Source organism: Ochotona princeps, chromosome 30 (genome assembly GCF_030435755.1).
Source record: "Ochotona princeps isolate mOchPri1 chromosome 30, mOchPri1.hap1, whole genome shotgun sequence".
Lineage (NCBI taxonomy): Eukaryota > Metazoa > Chordata > Mammalia > Lagomorpha > Ochotonidae > Ochotona > Ochotona princeps.
The window spans coordinates 4,533,993-4,555,622 of record NC_080861.1 but is presented as its reverse complement, the minus strand read 5'-3'; the positions used below and the strand labels follow the sequence as shown (position 1 = coordinate 4,555,622).

General features: G+C 49.1%; 1 protein-coding gene across 6 annotated transcripts in view; it reads right to left on the bottom strand.

Moving 5' to 3' along the window:
• The window catches only part of NPHP3 (nephrocystin 3), a 35,984-nt gene extending 27,788 nt beyond the window's left edge, over positions 1-8,196 (bottom strand). For all 6 annotated transcript variants that reach the window (XM_058657231.1, XM_058657233.1, XM_058657232.1 and 3 more), the window contains exons 1-5: positions 7,792-8,196; positions 6,141-6,266; positions 5,369-5,519; positions 3,107-3,259; positions 101-234 (exon numbers count right to left, since the gene is read on the bottom strand). In XM_058657231.1, the coding sequence (XP_058513214.1) occupies positions 101-234; positions 3,107-3,259; positions 5,369-5,519; positions 6,141-6,266; positions 7,792-8,175 (948 nt within the window). In that variant the 5' untranslated portion in view covers positions 8,176-8,196. The remainder of the gene's footprint in view (positions 1-100; positions 235-3,106; positions 3,260-5,368; positions 5,520-6,140; positions 6,267-7,791) is intronic.
• Positions 8,197-21,630: the final 13,434 nt, after the last annotated feature.

The following is a 21,630-nucleotide window of genomic DNA, read 5'->3' as shown; positions in this document are numbered from 1 at the left end:
ATGCAGCGAAGTAGGCAATGAACCATTTTGGTAGAAGGCACAGTATCATAAGTAGGAAACACTTCCATTTCAAATAGGTAAGATGTACAAATCGCCTCACCTGAAGGAAGAGCTCCATCTCGGCCTGGGTCTCATCTGTGTAGATGAGGTAACATCTGACTGTGTTACTCCACAGGGAGTGTGGAAACAAGGGTGTGACCTGTAACAGACTAGCCACGGCAACGTCCCAGTCATCTGGAAGTAAAAGTCAAGTTCACCAGGAAAGTATTAGAAGTGAAGTGGACAAGATGATTCCCCCAAAAAGTCTGAAAACCACAACAAGTGCATAGGAGGAAATCTGCTCTCACACGCTAACACAGACTTAGCTTCCAGGCTAACAGAAGACAGCCAGCTCCCTGACCTCAGTGCCCACTGGACACCTGAAACGATGACTGTCCCCAGTGAGCCTTGCCGGGTGCCTGCGGCTCCTGTAACTGCACGCCAACGGTTCAGCCAGCTGTTCAGTGAGCAGCTGATAGGCCCAGGCTCACACACGGTCACCTTGCTATTCTTGAGAAACAGTCAAAAAGAAAAGCTCAAGATGGAACAAAATAAATTAATGCCATTTAGTGACAATACATTTTTTTAAGCTTTATTTGAAAGACTGACTGACATAACGGGAGAGACAAAGATCTTCTATCCAAGAGTTCACTCCTCCAATGGCTGCACTAGTGGGGCTGGGCCAGAGCAAAACCAGCAGCACAGAGACCCACCCGGGTCCCCCACCTGAGCAGGACCACAGGACGCAGGCCGTCGTCCAGTAAGCACCCAAGCACATTAGTAGGACGGTGGATGGGAAGCAGAACAGCCACAACTTGAACCAGCACTGGCATGCGATGCCAGCACTGTAGGTGGCAGCTTAACCGACTGTGCCACACTGCCAGCGAAAACAAGCAAACAAAAAAATGTAAGCCCTAGCTGTAGGCAACTGCCTAGGCTGCACTGTATTTAGGCAAATCTTACACTGTTGGGAGAAGAGAGCCAATAGCTGGCGGCATTCTGGGCCAAATTTGAGTTAACTATACCAGTATGCCAGCATAGTTACTTACTTTTTTAAATGGCTGATCAGGCCACTGCACTTGCAGGTAAACGAGGAGGCTGAGATCAGATGGTTTAGGGGAAAATCAGAGAACCTGTCTGGGTCAGACCAGAGCACCTGCCCATATGAGACCTGAACTGGGCTAGTTATCATTGACCACCACCCACCAGAACACGTGGAAGCTAGAGCTGGGGCACCTGCCCAGCAGGGCTAATCCGTAGTACCTGCTAGCAAGTTTCAGGGTAGGGGGTGGACCACGTTAGGCTGGGCCACGAAACTAACCGCACTTAAGAGAACTGGGTCTGGGGGAGATTCTCTGGGGGATTTGTGGGCTCACCTCTGTGGAACTGCTGGCTTACCTGAGAGCTTGGAGTGGTTGTGATGGTCAAGCTAGAGGGACATGACATGGAACTCACCAACACTCCAGGGACCTGAAGTTGGGAGCAGTCTATGGCCATACCACCCTGAATGTGCCCAATCTTGTCTGAAGTTGGGAGCAGGCCAGGCTGGTCTAGGGTAGAGTACTCGCAGCAATACCCAAGAGGCAGTGGGGTGGGGTGGGCCGGGCCATAACATCCACCAGCTCATACAAAGGCTGTAACTACGTGGGGGACTACGGCGGCTAGGGGCCTAGCACCTGCTGGCATGCACAAGATTAGATTTGGGAGGTCTAGTGGGGGAACTAGGGGAACTCCCCAAGTGGGTTGTAGCTCCCGCTGCTGAGTACTGAGTCAGGGCTGGGTGTAGGCCAGCCCAGCAAGGCTGCTCCACTTGTTGGTTCGTGTGCCAGATGGCTCAGGCGGTGCGGGGAGAAGAGGAAAGGATGAGGCAGGGCTGGGCTGAACCATAGCACACTGGCATGTGCAGGAGTCAGGATGGGGTGTGGGCCATGCTGGGCTAGGCTGTCATACCTAATGGTTTGCATAAAAGTCAGAGATGGGGCCCGGCGGCATGGCCTAGCAGCTAAAGTCCTTGCCTTGAAAGCCCTGGGATCCCATATGGGCGCTGGTTCTAATCCCGGCAGCTCCACTTCCCATCCAGCTCCCTGCTTGTGGCCTGGGAAAGCAGTTGAGGACGGCCCAAAGCTTTGGGACCCTGAACCCGCGTGGGAGACCTGGAAGAGGTTCCTGGTTCCCAGCTTCGGATCAGCACGCACCGGCCCGTTGCGGCTCACTTGGGGAGTGAAACATTGGATCAAAGATCTTCCTCTCTGTCTCTCCTCCTCTGTGTATATCCGGCTTTCCAATAATAATAAAATCTTCAAAAAAAAAAAGTCAGAGATGGGGGCAAGCTGGGCGCAGCCAGGGCCCAGCAAGAACTGGCACTGGGGGTGGACAGGGCCAGGCCAGGCTGCAGCATCCTATAGCAAGGGCCAAGACAGCGATTAGGCTATGCCAGGCTGCAGTGCCCACTGGCACACATAAGACCCCAGGCTGAGAGCCAAGGTTTCCCTGCTGGGCCATTGCTTCCACTGGGGAGCATGAGAGCTGAGAACGGAGGCAGTCCAGACTGGGCAGGGCTGCAACAGTTGTCGGTCTGTACATGAGCCACACCATGTGGAGGAGGGCAAGGCCAGGCACTGCATCTGCTGACGCACACAAGAGCCAGGGTAAGTGCTGGCTGGCTGGGCTTTGACGCAGTATCCACTGGCAGGTGGTGGGAGAAGGTATGAGTCCTATCAGAACGGACCAAAGTGCAAGATCCAGGACTGGACTGAGACTAGTAGGAAACTGCACATCTTCTGCTGGCCTGCAGTTCCACTGGTGTGCATGAGAGCAAGGCTGGGGGCAGACCAGGCTGGACAAGGCAGCAGCACCCATCCAAACATGCTGCCCGGGTCATGGGGTTGGTGTACTGAGTTAAGCTGCAACCCTCAGAGGTGCGTACAAAAGTCCAGTTGGAATGTGGCACGGACAGGACTAGTCTGTGTACATACTGGCACATGCAGGAACCTGGGGCAGGCTGGTGAAGGTTACTGGGGGTTGTCCCATCACTACTCTAGGTGAGCACCTGGCAGACTGTACTTACCTCTGTTGACATTTGCAAAGGGGCCTTCCACATCGATGGAGCTGTGGGCAAACTCGGGGCCTCGGAAGGACTGCTGGAGCTGGATCATACTGCCCAGGGAGGGCTCGCTGCCCAGGGCCCCGCCACTCCAGGAGTCACACTGGGTCCCAGCAGCTGTTACAAGAGGTTTATATCTTGTGAAAATTAAATTACTGAAGGCTTAAAAATCAGCCTGCCATTGGCTTTTCCAGCAAAGGTCTAAGGTAACGGTTGGCATAATTCTGATTATCAAGTTCAAAAAGGCAATTAGAGAAAAGTCAAGAAGAAATAATAAAGGAAGTGAATAGCAGAGCCATTAACAACACGCCACTCCTACCTAAGAGAAAGAATCCAAAGCTACACTTCCACCAGCACACTAGCAATCTTGGTCATTTGTTAGGAAACAAGCTCTCTTCAGCAGGGAACACACTGCTCTAAGTCTTCTAAAACGGAAAAGTAACATCTCAACCAACAGCTACTGACGAACAGGTTCATGCTTTCATCAGCAGTTACGCTGGCAGGATACCTCCATGCCCTGCTGGGCACACACCACCACAGGCGCCGAGTCCCGGGCAGACCTGAGCCACTGCTGTAACACGTAAGACGCCAAGACAATTATGACAGTCCTAAAACGATGCATTTGCAAATGTCAACACTGAGTGATTATCAAGACTACTAACAGGGACATAAGCATTTGTATCAGTCACTCTCAGCCAGTAAAAAGCATTTCATTTCTTCCTTGGAAGTTATGATTAAAAGCCAAGATGCTAGTCAGATTCTGACGGTACAAAAAACGAAATTACAAAGACATCCATTGTCGCATTTTACTCCACAATGCATCCGTGAGAATTATAGTTCCTTACAAGTGGAAGAGTAACTGCGTTTTCCCACTGTATTTAAAATATCTTTTCCAGAATCAGTCATATATTTTATTAGTTATTTTCTTGCAACATGATGAATTTTTTGTTCTGACTTCAGATTTTTTTTACTTCTGGTAAGATTATCTTATGTATGCTGCAACATAAAATAACAAAAATTTATGTTTCTAAGGCAGGCAGAGAGCGAGTGAGCAAGCAAGCAAGCGGATAGCACGCACCTGCTACAGGTTTATCCTCAAGCGCTAGTAATGGAACCCAGCGGGGAGGCAGAAGCAGGAGACAGAATGCAATCAGGGCTCTCATGTGCACAGCAAGGCCCAGGCACGTGGGCCAGCACTGCCTCCTCCCAGGCTCGTACAGGAGCAGCAAGGCCCAGGCACGTGGGCCAGCACTGCCTCCCAGGCTCATATAGGAGCAGCAAGGCCCAGGCACGGGCCAGCACTGCCTCCTCCCAGGCTCTTACAGTAGTAGCAGTCAGAACCAAGAGTGGAGACATGAGCAGCCTAACCCACCTCTTCACTGCTAAGCCAAACATCTGCCCCTGAACACCACATTTTTGAATGTTTCCCAAAACGACACTGGAAATGCCTCAGTGTAGCTGTGGGCCAGGCGTCGGGGGGAGCAGTTAGACCCTGCTTGGAATGTGCAGGTTCCACAACACAGCGCCCAGGTCCGAGGGCTAGCTTCCTGCTGGTACACAGCATGGGACGCACGAGGCGGTGGCTCAGCTAGTGGGTTCTTGCCACCCACGCAGGAGCCCTGGACCAGGCCCCTGGCCTCAGGCTGTGGACTGAGCTGGCCCTGGCTGCTGTGCATGTTTGCAAAGTGACCCAGTAGATGGGTCTCTATCTGCCGTTCAGATATATAAAATAGTTAAATGATAATACCAAAGAATACATCATTCTATACAAAATGAGTGCTGCAGACAACTAGCTACAATATCCATCTTCCCCTGGGCACCGGAACTCCTCCTATCAGCTGAACAAATGCCCAGCCAGCCACTGAGTACACTGGCCAGTTCTCCTAGGTACAGTCCTGGCCAACGGGACTGCAGCAGAAGCACTCCGTGTATCTTTGAGGATGTGCCTTCAAAGGAAGGAAGGTGTTTTCCCCTCCCTTCTTCCCCTTACCCATCTTAGAGCAGGGGGAAGAGCTGTGAGGTAGACCCAGCAGGGCACCAGGACAGAGTGAACCTCCGCCCCTGACCCCTCAGAGAAGAGGCGGCCTAGCAGCTCAGAGTCACACAGCACAACTCCGTCCACACCAGCAGGCAGCGCAGTCGTCCAGCCACCAGGCCGGGGGGAGGAGCACAGGACAGTGTCAGCAACGTCACTAGGTCAACACTGCCAACAGGAAGCAGGCTTACCGGTCACATCTGTGCAGTTGTCGTCGGAGTCCGACTCCCCGGGCTCAAACACTTGGATCCCCTGAGCCTGCAGCCGCTGAAGCTTGCTTTCCAGATCTCGCTTGGCCCTCAGCAAGTCCTGAATTTCATTTTCTTTGGTCTCCCTAAAAATCTGAAAAGGAAGATTTTTAATTTTGGAATCATATTCTGGATAAAAAAATCATGGCATCAACTTCTAAAGGAAAAGAAAATCTTTCATTCATAAAACTAACATGCACTTGGAGCTAGCCTGCTCAGGCTCTGGAAGTGCCCACACCTCCTCAAGCTCTGGGGGTGCCCACACCTCCTCAGGCTCCGGAGGGGTGCCCACACCTGCTCAGGCTCCGGAGGGGTGCCCACACCTGCTCAGGCTCCGGAGGGGTGCCCACACCTGCTCAGGCTCCGGAGGGGTGCCCATACCTGCTCAGGCTCTGGAGGGGTGCCCCGCTGAGATGCTGGCAGGGGCTGTAGCAGACTACCTCCCTCTGAACACCCAATGTCCCCCCAACATTCGCCAGTGCTTCCCCCACACAGAAACTCCTTCCCCAAAATCCCTTCTCAAAAGTTCGCTTTTCTACCTTTGCTTTGAACGATCTCAAGATTAGCACAGCCAACTCAAACTCGGAAAACACACTCAGTTCTTTTAAGTTCCACAATCATGCATGGCTTATTTCTGTTTACTCACCACAATGCCACAGAAACCTTTAAGACACACTATTCGATGTCACTTGGGGGTGACGCTGTAGGACTGTACCTTGAACTGCCTCTTCACTTTGTCTCTGTCCTGTTCAAATGTAGCAGCTCTCTCCATTGCTTGGCATTTTGCTTCCAAAGCACTTTCTTTTTCCCGAAGTATTTTCTGGTAAGTTTTCTGAAGTGCCTGGAAATAATTTACTTTCTTATTGCTCAACAGAAATGGTCTCCTAAATTTTAAATTCTTATGTTACAGATCTTAGAATTTATTTTTGAAACATTAACATGAAAGGCAGAGTTACGGAGAGCGGTCATCTGCTAGTTCAGTCCCCGAGTGGCTGTAACTGCTGGCGCGGGACAGGCGCGAGGCCAGCAGGCTCCTCCACGCCGGTGCCGGCCCGAGGACTTGGCCCATCTGCTGCTGATTTTCCAGGCAAATGAGCAGGAAGATGGATTGGAACTGAAACAGCTGTGACTCCCATCAGTGCCTATATGGGATGCTGGTGTTGCAAGCAGTGGCTTTTACCCTCTGTGCTACAGTGCCAGACCTAATCTACAATGTTTAACAATCTTTTATCTTACCACAGATTAAAGAACTGTATGTTGCTATTGCATCCAAACACATAATGGGAAAAATGAAAATAGACTTGTATTCCACATGAAGACACCTCAGCTAAAGCTTTCAGTGGAGATCAATATTCGGGAAATCTCCATCCATCAGCCCCTGGACTTGCCTACACCTCAGGGACCTGTGTGCACAAGGCTTTTGTTTTTAAGTGCAATTTGTGAGGTTTCAGTTGAAGAAGGGTTATTCCTGGGAGACCCACCACTGCTTGGCACTACATCTAATCCATGCTGCTTTCCCGCAGTGCCGGGCCCTCTATGAGTGTCTGCTGGGAGGGCAGGCCTTCATACATATTTGAGAAAGGAAGTGAATGGGTTTCCTAAGCCGTCGGGGAATGCGACTGTGGGGCAGCCCTTACTCTGGGCACCTGGTTGGTTTCCACCAGTGTGTAGTGCCCACTGGTCGGCTACTTCAACACATGAAGTGTACAGGTTTATTTTACACAGGCAAGTATAGGAAAACTGCTAAGCCACAGGGCCACGGGAAGTATTCCCCTCAGTAGGATCTATTACATACCAGTTAATGAGGAAGTTGGCAAATTAACCTGGCTACAGGAACCATAGCAAAGCTTCCAGGGAAACTCAGGTGCAGGTGGTTCAAGGGGCAGCGGAGAGGAGACAGGGGAGCCCCCCGGGGAGATGCTGGCACAGGTGGAGGGGCGCTATCAGAAGGGTGTCGGGGAGACAGGGGAGCCCCCCGGGAGATGCTGGCACAGGTGGAGGGGCGCTATTAGAGGGGTGTCGGGGAGACAGGGGAGCCCCCCGGGAGGTGCTGGCACAGGTGGAGGGGCGCTATCAGAGGGGTGTCGGGGAGACAGGGGAGCCCCCCCGGGAGATGCTGGCACAGGTGGAGGGGCGCTATTAGAGGGGTGTCGTGGAGACAGAGGAGCCCCCCCGGAGGTGCTGGCACAGGTGGAGGGGCGCTATCAGAGGGGCGTCGTCTGTTTTCCGTCGTCGCCGGGCCCGGGGGCTCGACCTTTGCGGCCTCAGGACACTCGGAGGCTGAGGCCTGGCGGCGTCCCCGAAGCGAACGTGAGGGCCGCGGAGCCCTCCCCGAGCACGCGGGCAGCGCCGGCCCGGGCCGTTACCTGCAGCTCGGCCCGCAGCCGCTTGTTCTCCGTGTCCAGCTTGGCCTCGCGGCGGCCCATGGACAGCAGCTCCTGGGTCTTGCTCACCCGGAAGATCTCGTACTCCTTCCTGAGCCGCTCGCACTCGGCCGCCGCGTACTCCAGCTCGGGCACCGACGAGCCGGTCGACCTGAAGCTCGCCCCCAGCAGGCCGCCGCCGCCGCCCGCGCCGCGCGCCTGCGCCCCGGGCCCGGAGCCAGCGCCCCGGCGCAGCGAGCCGCGCAGCAGGCGGGCCTTGGGCTTCACCTCCACGGGGATCTCGCACGCCTCGCCGCCGCCCGCCCCGTACGTGTCCTCGAACACCTCTCCGCCCGCGGGCCGGACCAGAGAGGAAGCGGTGCCCATGGCTCCCCGGGCGCCGCGGCCTGCGCCCGGATAGAGGAGCGGGGCCAGGGTGGGAGGGGCCGGGAGGGGGCGGGGCTGGCGTGGGAGGGGTGGGGCTAGGATGGAGGGGCGGGGCTAGAGGAGCCTCTCGGGCCGGGCGGCCAGCAGGTTGAGGACCGGGGGCGGGGCTAAGAGGGCGGGGCGGGGTTAAGAGGGCGGGGCGATCCCTGGGCGGGGCAGCAGGTAGGGCGTGTCGCGCGAGGCAGTTCAGGTGTTTCCTGTGGTAAAAGCAAACATTCCTGGTCCCACAGCACCCAAAGTATGCTCAGCCTTTCAAACCCTTTCTACTCTCTAGATTTCCATTTTTTTGTGTGTGAGTCCTCATTGAGGGTGGGAGATTAGAGGATTGATCACGTGCCGGGTCTCCAACCGAATCTTCTGGAACGTGTCTGGAACGTTTTGCCAGCTTCGACGTGTGCCTCCAGCTGAAGACATTCGTCATTATGTCTGGATAACGAAATAGCCAGCACCTGTTTCCTGCCACAAACACCGCCTGATGGCCCAGCTGCACGAACGTCCCGCAGACGCTGCAGTCTCGGGGAGTCAACCAGCACCCCGAAGCATCCATGCCTCCTGAGGCCCCCTCATGTTCCTCTCCCCCCATGTTCCTCTCCCCTTGGCAGGCGGGTTTTCTTCTCACACCGGCAAGATTTCTACTTCCTCTCGGTGTTCTTGGCTAAATCCCGCTTCTTTCCAAGTCTAGAAGCTAATCCTGGTCCACCACGTACAAAGCACAGTCCTGCATTCTGACTTTACTGTCCCCTGGTACATCCACAGTGAGTCTGGGATGACAGCAGCCGTTCGTGTCATTGCTGTTACACCGTGTGTTGCCCTGAGTTAGCTTCTGCTTAGGACCACTGGGGAGGGCCCAGAGCAGCGGCCTGGCAGCTAAAGTCCTCGCCTTGAACGCGCTGGGATCCGATATGGGCGCCGGATCTAGTCCCGGCAGCTCTGCTTCCCATCCAGCTCCCTGCTTCCCATCCCCTGGGAAAGCAGCGGAGGACGGCTCGGGTCCTTGGGCCCTGCAGCCATGTGGAGAAACCAGAGGAGGTCGCTGTCTCCCGTCTTCAGATTAGCTCTGCTCCGGCTGTTGCAGCCATTTAGGGAGTGAACCAAAGGTAGCAAAATCTCTCTGTGTCTCCTCTCTCCCTCTGCCTTTCAATTAAAAATAAATATTCTTAAAATTAATAAACAAATTTTTAATTATGCTGCTGTGTGTGTGGTCCTCAAACTGTGAGTCTCAGAAATACTTGGGTCAGTTGCTTAACCATGAGATATCCTGTGTTTTAACTTCTTAGATCAGAAACCGTGAATGTGTGTTTGGTTCCCAAATGATCGCTTTTCAAACCCTAATCCTCTGAGATTGCCTAAAACGACATCATTTCTTGCCACTCCAAGCATGGTCCCACACTCATCATCACCTCGACACTTGCTAGGAGTCAATATTTCAGGTGCCCTCAGAGACCTTTGAAGTATAATTTGAATATTAAAACGACTCTCAGGTGACTTAATGTGCGTTTGAGCAATGGCTCTTAAGCTTGACAATTCATTGCAATCACCTTGGAACTATGCCTTAAAGGCTTCCCCAGAAGATAAAACCAAAGGTTTTATGTCAGCCATCTCTCTCGTTATATTTTAAAATATTTATTTACAGCAGAGAAAAAGATTGTTCATCAGCTGGTTCGCTCCCCAAAATGGGCCAAGGTGAAACCAGGAGCCAGGAATTCCATCCAGGTCTCCCACGTGGGTGGCGGAGGCCCAAGCACTGGGACCTGGCCGCCTTCTCAGGCACCTTAGCAGGGAGCTGGATGGGAAGCGGAGCAGCCGGGCACTGAGCCGGTGCTCCAAGCTGGGCGGGCAGCCTCACGAGCTGTAGCCCAACCTCGGCCGGCATCTGTGTCGTCACTGACAGTGTGTTGTGCTGTGATTGCTGTTGGAGCCTCGGTTCCTCCACACTTCATCATAATGAATGTTCCTGTGATTTCAACTACATCAGATAGACATCAGTTTTCTTTCAGGCTGCCTAGCCCTGCTCACATCTTTCAAGCAAAGTCTGATTCCTAAAGTCTATTTAGTATGACTCTTTAATTTCAGGAATTACTGATTAAGCATCTGTAGTTTCACATCTCTATCACTAGGTGTCAGTATATAGCAGGAAAAATTAAATCAGGCTGGTAATTTGCATGTATGGAAAAAAATCATCTCTCACCTGAAGCCGATTGTAAAAAGCGTAGCGCAGGTGTTGTTTGCATGAGCGATTTCCTATGTTGTATCGCTGAAATCCATCACAAGTGGTGATCTGACTCTGAAAATTGATTCAAGCAGAGGCCAGCAAGCTCTCCCATAAATATGCTACGGTACATAACTTACACAGTGTGTCAGAGCCTTAGGGCTCTCCTCTTATTCTGCTCTGCCATGATGGCATATAAGCAGTACCATAGAACACACAGATGGATGGCACATTGCGTTCCAAACACTTTTTTACTTTTTAAAAAATATTTTACAATCTGCCATGAAAATTGTAGATATGTATGGCGTATTATCTGATGATATTCCAATCAAATTTTAGGATTACAAAAGCTGGTTTCAGGCTAGCTTTGGCTCAAAGTAGGAGTTAGTTCTTAAACCTTGATAATTTTTAGAGTTATTTGGAGATCTCACTAAAAGTCTAGCTTCCTGTACCTCAACCCGAAAGCCCCAATCTCAATGTTTAGCAGTGCAGTTTGTGCGTCTTGTTTTTGTTTTTTAATTCTCATTTGATCCTGAAGCAAGTTTAGGAATCATGAGATCAAAGTAACATGATCTGTCCCTTTTAGGACATCATAAATAAGGTCTGCCTTCAGGTTCTGGATAGTTCTCCATGATGTGAAAGGCACAAATGTAAAGTTTAGGCTCAGAAGTCCTTGCAAAGCACCTCCCTGGAGGGCCCATTCCCGGGCAGGTGTTCGCAGCAAGCCTCTGGTCTTGGAATTGCTTTAACAGCAGCACAGCCTGGCCTGCTCTGACTGATGGAGGGGCGTGGAATTAGCTGGAACGGGGAGTGAGTTTCTCCAGGAGCCGCCTTGCTGTTCATATTGGCTGCATTGATCTACATCCCCATTGGCAGTGCATAAGGGGTCCCTTCTCTCCACTTCTCTGGCAGCGTTTGAAACTTTTTAACCGTAACTGTTCTTACTGAGGAAGATGATGTCTGGTGGTAGATTTGACTTACAGTCCCCCAGGGGCTAGTGATATTGAGCGTATTTTCATGTGGGGTGTTTTTTTGCCACTTGTAATTTTTTCTTTAAGAAATGATCCTTTTATTAACTGCATGGCTTTTACCATTGAGTTCTCTGTGTGCCTTATCCATTTCCAGATGTTAAGTTTTTGTCCGATGCTCCATTTTCGTCAATGTTTTCTTTGCTCTAATGATGTCTTTTTCTGTGCAGGAGCCCATTTGTCTATTGTTGCTTTTGTTGCCTGTGCTTTATTTAAGAGCTTATCCAAAAAACAAAACAAAAAAAAAAACACAAAAAAACAATAATAATAAATTGCCTATGCCAATGACCTGATATGTTTTCCTTCAGTAGTTCTATGTCTTACATTTAGATCTTTGATCCACTTAGGGTTGATTTTTATAAGGAGTGAAACTAATTTCAAGTTTGAGTCTTGCAACATGGGTTTTCCAGCATTATTCATTGAAGAGGTTGTTCTTTCTCCAGTGCATGTGTTCTGGCATTCCTGGTCAAGATCAGCTAGCTGTGGACGCATGGATTCATTTCTCAAATCTCTATTTGGTTCCATCGTGCTGTGTGTCTTTAGTACAGTACCATGCTGTTTTGGTTACAATAGTTCTGTGGTGTTTTCTGAAATCAAGTGTTGCAATACCTTTAACTTTGTCTTTGATAGGTTTGGTATTTGAGAACTTTTGTGCCTCCATATTAGTTTTAAAAATTTTTTTCTAGTTCTGTGAAAAGTGTCATTGATATTTTAATGTGAGTTACACTGGATTCATAAATTGTTTTGGGGTACTATAGACATTTAAGCAATAAAACAAGGATGATTCGACTTCTCTCCCCGCTTGCATGCCCTTTCATTCTCTCGAGCTACTTCTGTGGTTAAAACCTCCATGATAAATCGAACAAAACAATGAATCTAGACATTCTTTCTTGATTGCCAATCTCCGAGGAAAGTTTTTCAGCTTCCCCCCACCCAACACGATGTTGACGGTGGTGTTGTCGCATATAACTTTCTTGGGGAGAAAAAAAAAATTTGCCATGAAGGTTTTTACTACCTGGATTTTTTTTTTTTTAGATTTTTAAAATTTTATTAATCTTAAAGGTAGAGTTGCAGAGAGAGAAGGAGAGGGAAAGAGGAAAGCATGCGTATGACAGCCAATTCAGTTTTTTAAAACCTTGTTTTAGAGTTACAAAAGTAAAACAAGGTATTTCAGTCACACAAGAAGAATGTCCTTGTATGTTGAGAGTACAAGCAAATTGACCCAGAACAGTGGAAAGTCCAGGAAAGATGGTTGAAAGGCTGAATCTTCAGAGACAAATCCATTCTTCAGGAGCAAATCAAGCAGTTCAAATGGAGGCCATTGCCCCCTCAGTCCCCAAGCCCGCTCCCAGATGGGATGAGTGGGCAACTATTTCTCTTCCCATTGAGTCCCTTTAACACACTCAGCCATGGCCAATCTCATGCAATGCAGTTTCTGTTCCAGTTCTGTTTATTCTTGTGGGTGGTTTTGGGTACAGATCGTGGCTGCTGGAGAATGAGGACCACACTTTATTTTCTATCTTGGAGAGAAACATACAATTAGGGTGGGAGAGGTTTGTTTTCTGTTCTTTTGTGGGTTGGCTGCAAAGATAAACACAGACTCGGGGGCAGGGGTTCAGCGACTCCAGATATGTGTGTCCTGTCTTTCAGTGTTTTGAGGGGATGGTTGGTGACAAAAGCCGGTCACCGAGGACCCCAGAAACAGCCCAACACCTGTTTGAGCCTTGCTCCCTACCAAATCTGCAGGCAGAACTCAGGAAAAGAAGAAACAGATATAGATTTTAGGATAAATATTTGAAAAACCTGCATGTCAGAACTCCATTCTGGTCTCCAGACTTCAAATTCCACACTCAGTCTACTACCAGTATTTGCTCCTTTAACAACACAGACTGGGCATTCGGGACACTGGTTCAAAATCCCAAATACATTGGGAATGTAGGTTGTGAATACGCTAAAGCCAAGAGATGAGAAATAACACATTGTACTGCACGTGCCTGGCATGACTGGCTTGTGCTGTGTGCATCTATTGAACTATTGCATCGTATGCCATACAACTGTAAAGGAATTTCATGTTAATGCAAAACTTTAAAAATGTAATACTTTTTAAGAGAGCCCAATAGCAATAACAAAGGACAAAGGACATTGCTGGCATTGTGAAAATAAGTAAGTAAATCTTTACCCTTAGGGATCTACCTTCAAACCCTCATACGTAAGCATTAGCTACCAGAAACCCAACTGGAAATCAGCCCAAACGCAAACTGACAACTAAAAGCATCAATGAACTCTGCCCTGTCCATACAACAATCAGTACTTGGCCAGAAAAGAACTGACCCAGGAATGAATGCGACAGTACGAATAAATCTCAAAGTCGTCATGCTGACTCGAAGAAGCCAAACACGTTGTCTGAATCCATTTATATAATCCTGGGAAGCGGAAACTAAGAGATGGGTTGTCAAGAATTGAAGAGAAGGGTGAGCTGGGACACACAAGAAAAGTGTTCAGGGGACACAGGAAGGTTCTGATGGCTTCCAGGTATATGATGGGTGTGGCAGAAGGCACCAAACTGGACCCTTTAAAGGGATGCTCTATGCAAAATTGTATGCCTACTTACATTTTTGCAAGAATAGTTTGCTAATTTCACTTTTTAAGAAAATTTTGTTATTTTTATTGGAAAGGCATCTTTACGGAGAGAAGGTGACAGAGCTCTTCCAATCCACTGGTTCACTCTCCAAATGGCTACAAAGATGGAAGCTGAGCTGATCTAAAGCCAGGAGCCAGAAGCTTCTTCTAGGTCTCCCATGTGGGTGCAAGGACCCAAGAACATAAGCCATCCTCTGCTGCTTTCCTAGGCCATAAGCAGGGAGCTGGATGGGAAGTGGAGCTGCCGAGATTAGAACCAGCACCCATATCGGAACCCTGGCACATAACAAGGAGAAGGCTTTAGCCGCTAGGGTACTACACTGGGCCACCCCTTTTTTAAACCTTATTTTCTTGGGTAAACATTTATTGGGTCATTGACTGGTATCAGTTTGTAGCTCACATACTTTAAGAATGAGTTTATGACGGTAAGTTCTCAGAGGGGAAACTTTTTCCTCCTTGACCCATAGCCAAAGTCAGGTACACTTGTCATCTTCCTTTGCAAGATGACTTTGTTAGTGCTGGTTGGTTGGCTGGTTTTTGTTCGTTTATTTGAAGACATTTTCCTTATGGGCACTGGCTTTGTTTCCTCAGAGTATGAACTGCTCAATTGTTAAAGGAATAAGACAATACTTGGCTCCTCTCCCTCCATCTACTGTTCTCATATTTCAAGCAATCAGGCTTCTGCATGATCAGACCCAGGGCGATCATTATCTTTAGTAATCGTGTGTGTTGATGCTACTGGCTCATGTTAACTCTTGAGAGTTTCCTTTGTTTTCTTGATTGTGAATTTAGAAGGATGCCTCTAATATTTTATCGTGTATTTTGAACGATCTCTGTGGGGAGAAGTTTTCAAATACTATCACATTTCCAGACAGAGAATTCCCATGTACAGGTTTTTTGAAAAAAAAAAAAAAAACATATTTTATTGTGTTGTCCCACAACAGTGGCTTAGTCAAACCATTTTCTCAGATTTAATATTATGTTATACCAGGAAGTCACCCTAAGTTTCCAGGATGTTCTGGTGCAATGAAACCGTGAATGACCTGGAAGGCATTTTATTCTCCATTGTCCAGGAACGGCACTTGGCTGATAAGGCGATTGGTGGTTTACTGACATTGTAGTGATTAAGGAATGATTTCCAAAACTCTTAGAAAAGATAGAATAAGGAGGGCCCAGCCGCAGTGGCTTAATGGCTAAAGTCCTTGGCTTGAATACACTGGGATCCCATATGACAGATGGTTCTAATCCCGGCGGCCCGCTTCCCATCCAGCTCCCTGCTTGTGGCCTGGGAGAGCAGTTGAGAACAGTCCAAAGCCTTGGGACCCTGCACCTGCGTGGGAGACCTGAAGGAAGTTCCAGGCTCTTGGCTTCGGATTGGCTCAACACGGGCCATTGCAGTCACTTGAGGAGTGAATCATTGGATGGAAGATATTTCTGTCTCTCCTCCTCTCTCTCTCTCTCTCTCTATATATATATATATGACTTTGCAATTAAAATAAAATCTTAAAAAGTGATCAAGAAGACAAATATTGCATGGGATTAATTGACACATGGGTATTCAGATAAATGAAGTATCATTTGTCTTTGTGGCATTGCTCTTATTCTAAAATGACCTTTGCTGAAAATTACAGATGTAGGATTATTTTATCTTATATAACCCCAGGATCTATTGACTTGGATGATCATGAATTTCTGGAAATAACTCGGCTGCCTGTATGTATTCCTGGAGTATGAAACGCAGACATGTCACCATTTCAGTGCCTGATAGAGATAGCCAAACATCGTTCAAGAACTCACCTGCTATTATAGGACCGTGCTTGCTTTGGGATGTTCAAGGTGTTTTACCCCTCTGAGTGTGACTTGAGTTGACTGTTTGGAAATGTGCAAATTCAGTTTGGTGCACTTGCCAAGACTTAGTTGAGACTAGAAACAAAGTACTTACAAAAAAAAAAAAAAAAAAAAAAGGAAAGAAAATGATGTGGTCTCTGGGATAGAACCCAGCACTATTGTGGCTGAGAGTTCCCGTGAGAAAAGAGTGTTTTAAACCAACCTGATTTTCTCCTCATCCCACTGGGGGATATGTTTATTCTTCTTACATAATTCTTCTTCTTTTTTATGCTTCCAACATTTTTGTTTACTGGATAGATCTCTTCCTGAGAAGTTGCCAGCCACCAAAAGATAATTTGTTTACTCCTCCAGGCGTATTGAAAAGAAAATTCAGAGTGGGCCCTGCACGCTCAGACCTCAGGGTCGTTTCCTGGGGTTATGGATAATCCTGCATTTTGGCAGGGACACGGTTGGAGGGGTGGGGAGATTTGCACAATAGATTTTCTTTTTTCCTCCTGGAAGAAAATGAGTCCTTTTCTATAAGGGCTTAAAGTCGGGCAGGGCCGTGTATGTGTGTGTTGTCAGCTTGATTGCTGTAGCCAGCTCTATAACTGGGTGTGTTACACAGCAAAGATTGGATTCTTACAGCTCTGGAGGCTGGACACCCAACATTAGGGTGCAGCAGATTCTGTGACTGGTTAGGGTACTTTTTTAGGGTGCTTACTCCCTCTCTTAGATTTTCAGCAAGCAAAGAGGTGGGACAAGCAGCCCTCCTAGCTTTGTGTAAGGGTTTTGATCCCATTCGTGAGGACTGTCCCCCATGACTCGGCTACCTCCTGCTAGGACTTGGATGTGGCGTGTCCCCCAGGAGTCTATGTGTTGAGTTTGGTCTCTGGGTAACAGCATTGATGATGATGTGGAAACTTCTAGAGCTGAGGCCCTGTGGGAGATCCTGATGTGGACTGGGCAATGTCCTGAAAGAAGATAAGACATTTCTCGTGGGAACTTTTAGTTCTAGGCAGAGGATTGCTATCAAAGCCTGAGCAGGGCTCTCCCCTGCTTCTTTATCCCTGAATTGAGATGTGAGCATGCGCTGTGGGGGTGTTGCCATTTGACAAGATGTGAAACAGCTGAGAAGGCCCTCCCAAGAGCTGATGCAGGTGCTCAGGTGAGGAACTGCCAACATTGGGAGCTAAATAAGTCTCTCCATAAGGAGACTGCCTCAGGCATTCCATTACAGCAAAGAATAGTTGACCCTTGCACCTTCTAAAGGCCCCTCCTCCAAACAGTGTCACCTTGGGGATTAAACCTCAGTCCATGGACATTAGGGGAGTCACACACATTCCTTGCATCACAACAGGCAGTCAATAAACACTTGGTTAAGGACTTTGCCAAGTTCTGAACATATAAAGAAACATGAAACGTAGGGTTTTGACAGTCGGCAAAAAGAGGAGATGGGACTTTATATAGCAGTCTTCCATGAGCAAAATATATCCATGGTGGTATATCATGCTAAGGCACTGCTTGGAATGACCACACGCCATATTAGAGCATCCCATAGAAGTGCCAGTTTGAGTCCCAGCTGCTCTACTTCGGATCCAGTTCCCTTTTAATGTCTCTGGGAAAGCAGCAGAAAATAGCCCAAGTACTTGGGCTCCTGACACCTGCATGGGAGACCTAGAAGTCCTGACCCATGAGGAAGCCATTCGGGGAGTAAGTCAGCAGATGCATGAACTCACTCCTCTCCACCCTTCCCGCCCTTTCCCAATCCTGTATCCCCATCATTCTTTCAAATGAATTTTTATAAAACTATGTCTTGGTTGGGCTTCACTGAATGATCAAAGAGGGTAGAGTCAGTGGCAGGGCTCGAGTCCCAGCCATTTCCTCGCACCCCACCCCAACCGCTTTCCCGGACAACTGGGAAGTGACGTGGTATCAGGTGCACGACGCAGCAGTGGCAGTGCCAACTATGGTAACTTTATTATAATGGGCTGACGTCATCACGGGGGCCATGGCTGGCAGCCTTATTGGATATTTTTAGCAGGTGTCAGTCCAAGTGGCAAAATGACAAAAGCTGTGGTTTTCCGCCACACAGGAGGTGGGGACTTGGGTGAGGCAGGCAAGCTTACAAGAACATTCTGGCAATCTCAGGTCCTCTGTGCTTGCTGCCTCCCTGTCCAATCAATGCTGTTCAATTATTTCTTAGCTACTACAGAGTTGTTCACATATTGAAAGAGCAGACTGCAGTCAGCTCGCTCATATATGTTGACTGATGGAATCAGGCCTGTCCTTGACCTCGTTTTGTGTGTGTGAAGTTTACAACTGTTACATAAAGCTGAATGGAAGCAAACAGACTGAAGGCTACAAAGATTTGAGAGACTAACTTCCTGCACTGAGCCAGAAACCCAGATTTCCAAACTTTCCTATGGTCCTCAAGCTTGCCCCATCGGAAGGGGTTAACAAGCCACACTGCTCCAAGGCACTCCAACCCCTCAGGACCCAGTGCAGAGGGGGCTAGAGGGCAATGCAGAAGGGAGACCCTTACAAGCTGTGAGGAACTTTAAGCGGAGGGGGTCCCTTCCAAGAGCAGACCCTGCATCTAATGGGCCCTGAGGAAGAACTTCTGGGTGGTGACGTGATCAGTGATGTAGTTAGCGACAGAGAAGGGACTCCACACCTGCTCTACCCAATGGAAGGGGGTCGTTGTGATTCTGCCCTTGTGCCTGTACCATGTTTCAGATGTATGGTTGGGCAGGGGCGGCGTGGGAGCTTTTTCAGTTCGGGTGTTGGTGATGGATTTGGGAAGTCCAATGAGGCAGATGCTCAGGGTCCTTTACTTACCTCCGTGACTTACGGAAAGCGGAGGTGTGAATTGCTCCAAGACTGATACCACATGGGCAAGCACACAGACTGTGGAATCAGGTGCCTAGTCTGAATATAGCTCTAACATGAACTTGTTTTCTGACCTTGGACAAGTTAGCTCTTTTCCCTGTGCTCCATTTCCCTCTTTTATGAAAAGGACATGACAATTCACACCTACCTGTGATGTTAACACAAATGAGTCTTTAGAAAGCCCTCAGCAACGTGCCTGACACACAGTTAATGATACATTTACAAACCGCTTATTTTGCAAATGCTGTCCTTATCACAGAATCTCCTGCTCTATTCGTGACAGCCTGTGTCAAAGCCAAGAGATGGCTTTAGCACTCCCACTTTGCAGCATGACTTCGTCCCTGTCCTTCGGAAGGCTGCACAGTTGGCTGCACTCTGGGTTCGCAGGGTACCTTCACCCCGTTGGATCTGGTTGTGTTAGCTTTAGGTGGATTATTAACCTTAGCAGGAATGGTCACTTCCCATCCTATTCGGTACATGTCCACAGACCTGCAAATATTACTCAATCCACTTTGAGGACAATTATGTACATTTATGTACCTATCCAATAAATACTTGCGACATATGCATATGTATATGCATATGTCTATATACAGATCCTACTTTCCAAGATTAGAGTGTTGAGCAAGAAAACAGCGGTCTCTTTGCTGATGGATTCTATTGCTGTGTTTCCGACACAGCTTCCCGAAAGGCAGAAGAGCGTCCAACTGCTTGTGCCCGACACCAATACAGGAGTCCTGCACCTAGCTGCTCGTTTGGCCTGGCTCAGCCCTGAAGTAGTAGGTGAAGATCTCTTTCTCCTTGTCTTTCCTCCCCACTCTCCCTGTCACCCTGCCATTCAGATAAAATAAAAATTTAAAAAGAATAGAAGGTGAGAGCGGGACTAGGTTTCTTTCTAGAAGTTCTACAAGAGATCCCTCTTCCGGCGTTGGAGATGCCCACGGCTGTCGCCACCTGACCCCACTTTCTTCAGCTTTCCGCCATTGCAGAGTCTCACACCGCATCGCTCAGCCAGGAACTGCTCTGCTGCCCTCTTCACCGTTTAAAAGTTCCCCCGGGCCAGTGCAGGGGTGTGTAAGCTAATCCTCTGACTGCACCAGAAAACCATATTGGCACCAGTTTGTTTCCTGGTTACTTCATTTCCTATCCAGCTCTCTGCTTACAGCTTGGGAAAGCAGTGGAGGATGGCCCACATCCTTTGACTTTTACACCCATATGGGAGACTCAGAGGAAGCTCCTGGCTCCCAGCTTTGGATCAGCTCAGTTCTAGCTTTTGTGGCCATTTGGAGAACGAACCAGCATATGGAGGATCTCTGTCTCTCCTTCTCTCTTAGTAACTCTGCCTTTCAAATAAAAATAAAATCAATCAGTTTATTTAAAGAAGGTCCCTGTGATTGTAGTGGCCCTCTAGGTTAATTAAGCAAGGAACACACCATGAGTTGAATAAGAAATCACACGGAAAGTTTACGCTTTGAACCAAACAGCCAGGAAGTTATACAGAACACCCCCACATACACCACCAAAAAAAAAAATGCTGGGCAAATATTGTGCTGTGTTAGTTCAAACGCTGCTTGGGACACCTGCATCCCATGTCAAAGTGTCTGGGTTGGAGTCCCCGTTCTTCTGTTTTGATCCAACAGTCCTATTGGTGTACGTTCTTGGAGATAGAAGATGATGGCTCCAGTACTTGGGTCCTTCACCACGTCAAAATCTTTCACTCTACAAATCCTCTACTCTACCTCCCATCCACAGAAGTAGCTAGAGGAAGTCGATGCTGCGAGCCAAAGGCTGCGAGCCAAAGACACAGAATGGAAAACGGATCATCAGGAATGTGTAACCGTAGCGATGGCACCTTCCCCTCCTTGTTTGTGTTCTGGCTGACAAGGGTCGGCTGTTGGTGGTATAGGTGACTTGTGACTAGGGAACCGTAATGTCTGCAGGGGAGTTTCAGGAGTCTACTGCAAGGAGAACTGGAAAGGCCGACCTCACTCCCAGCTGAGGAGACGTGTGCAGCCAGCTACAGCACACCGCCGGGCTCTGTTATCAGGCAGCTTCCACCTGTGCCATCAGCAGCACACACATGAACGCTCACTTGGTTGTGAATTGACCACACTCACTGTTTTTCTTTTTTTTTTTTTTTTTTCTTTTGGAAAGGCAGATTTACACAGAGAACGAGAGACAGAGAGAAAGCTGTTTCATCCTCTGGTTCCCAGGGTGGTGAGGGTTGACTCAAGGCCCTCAAATAGGGCCCCCCATCGCTCTTGCTTGGCTCTTATATTTGTATTTAACTTCAGGAAGGTTGCCCAGACAGGAGTCACTACAACCATTCAGGTCTCACCCTCAGCCTTCAGTGCCCAGGCAGCGTCGCTCGCAGAGAGCTTTGGGGAGAAGGGAGAGCCCTGCAGCTCGGGGTTGAGCGTTGTCTGGAGGGAACCATGCGTTACAGCTGGTGGACACCCCTTGGCATTGGTCCTGGATGAGACGGGCTAGAGGAGGGTCCGAAGGTCGAGGGCCTGGGCCGGAAGCCCAGGTCGGCGGACAAGCGCACTCCGAGGCTGGCCCCAACTCGGAGGCCTCACCTGAGAGCAGAGGTCCAGCCCGCAGCCCAGGGCGCTGAGCTCTGGGCGCCATCACTTGCTATCTGAGTCCTGGAGAAGCTCAACCCAGGGACGGTAGGGGCGTGGCAATCGCCACCCAGGATGGGGCGGACCCAGGCCATTCTGGGGGTAAAACTGCAGGCTGAGGCGGTGGCGCCAGCTAGGTGACGGGTGACAGGTGATGCGCGCCTGCGACGGGAGG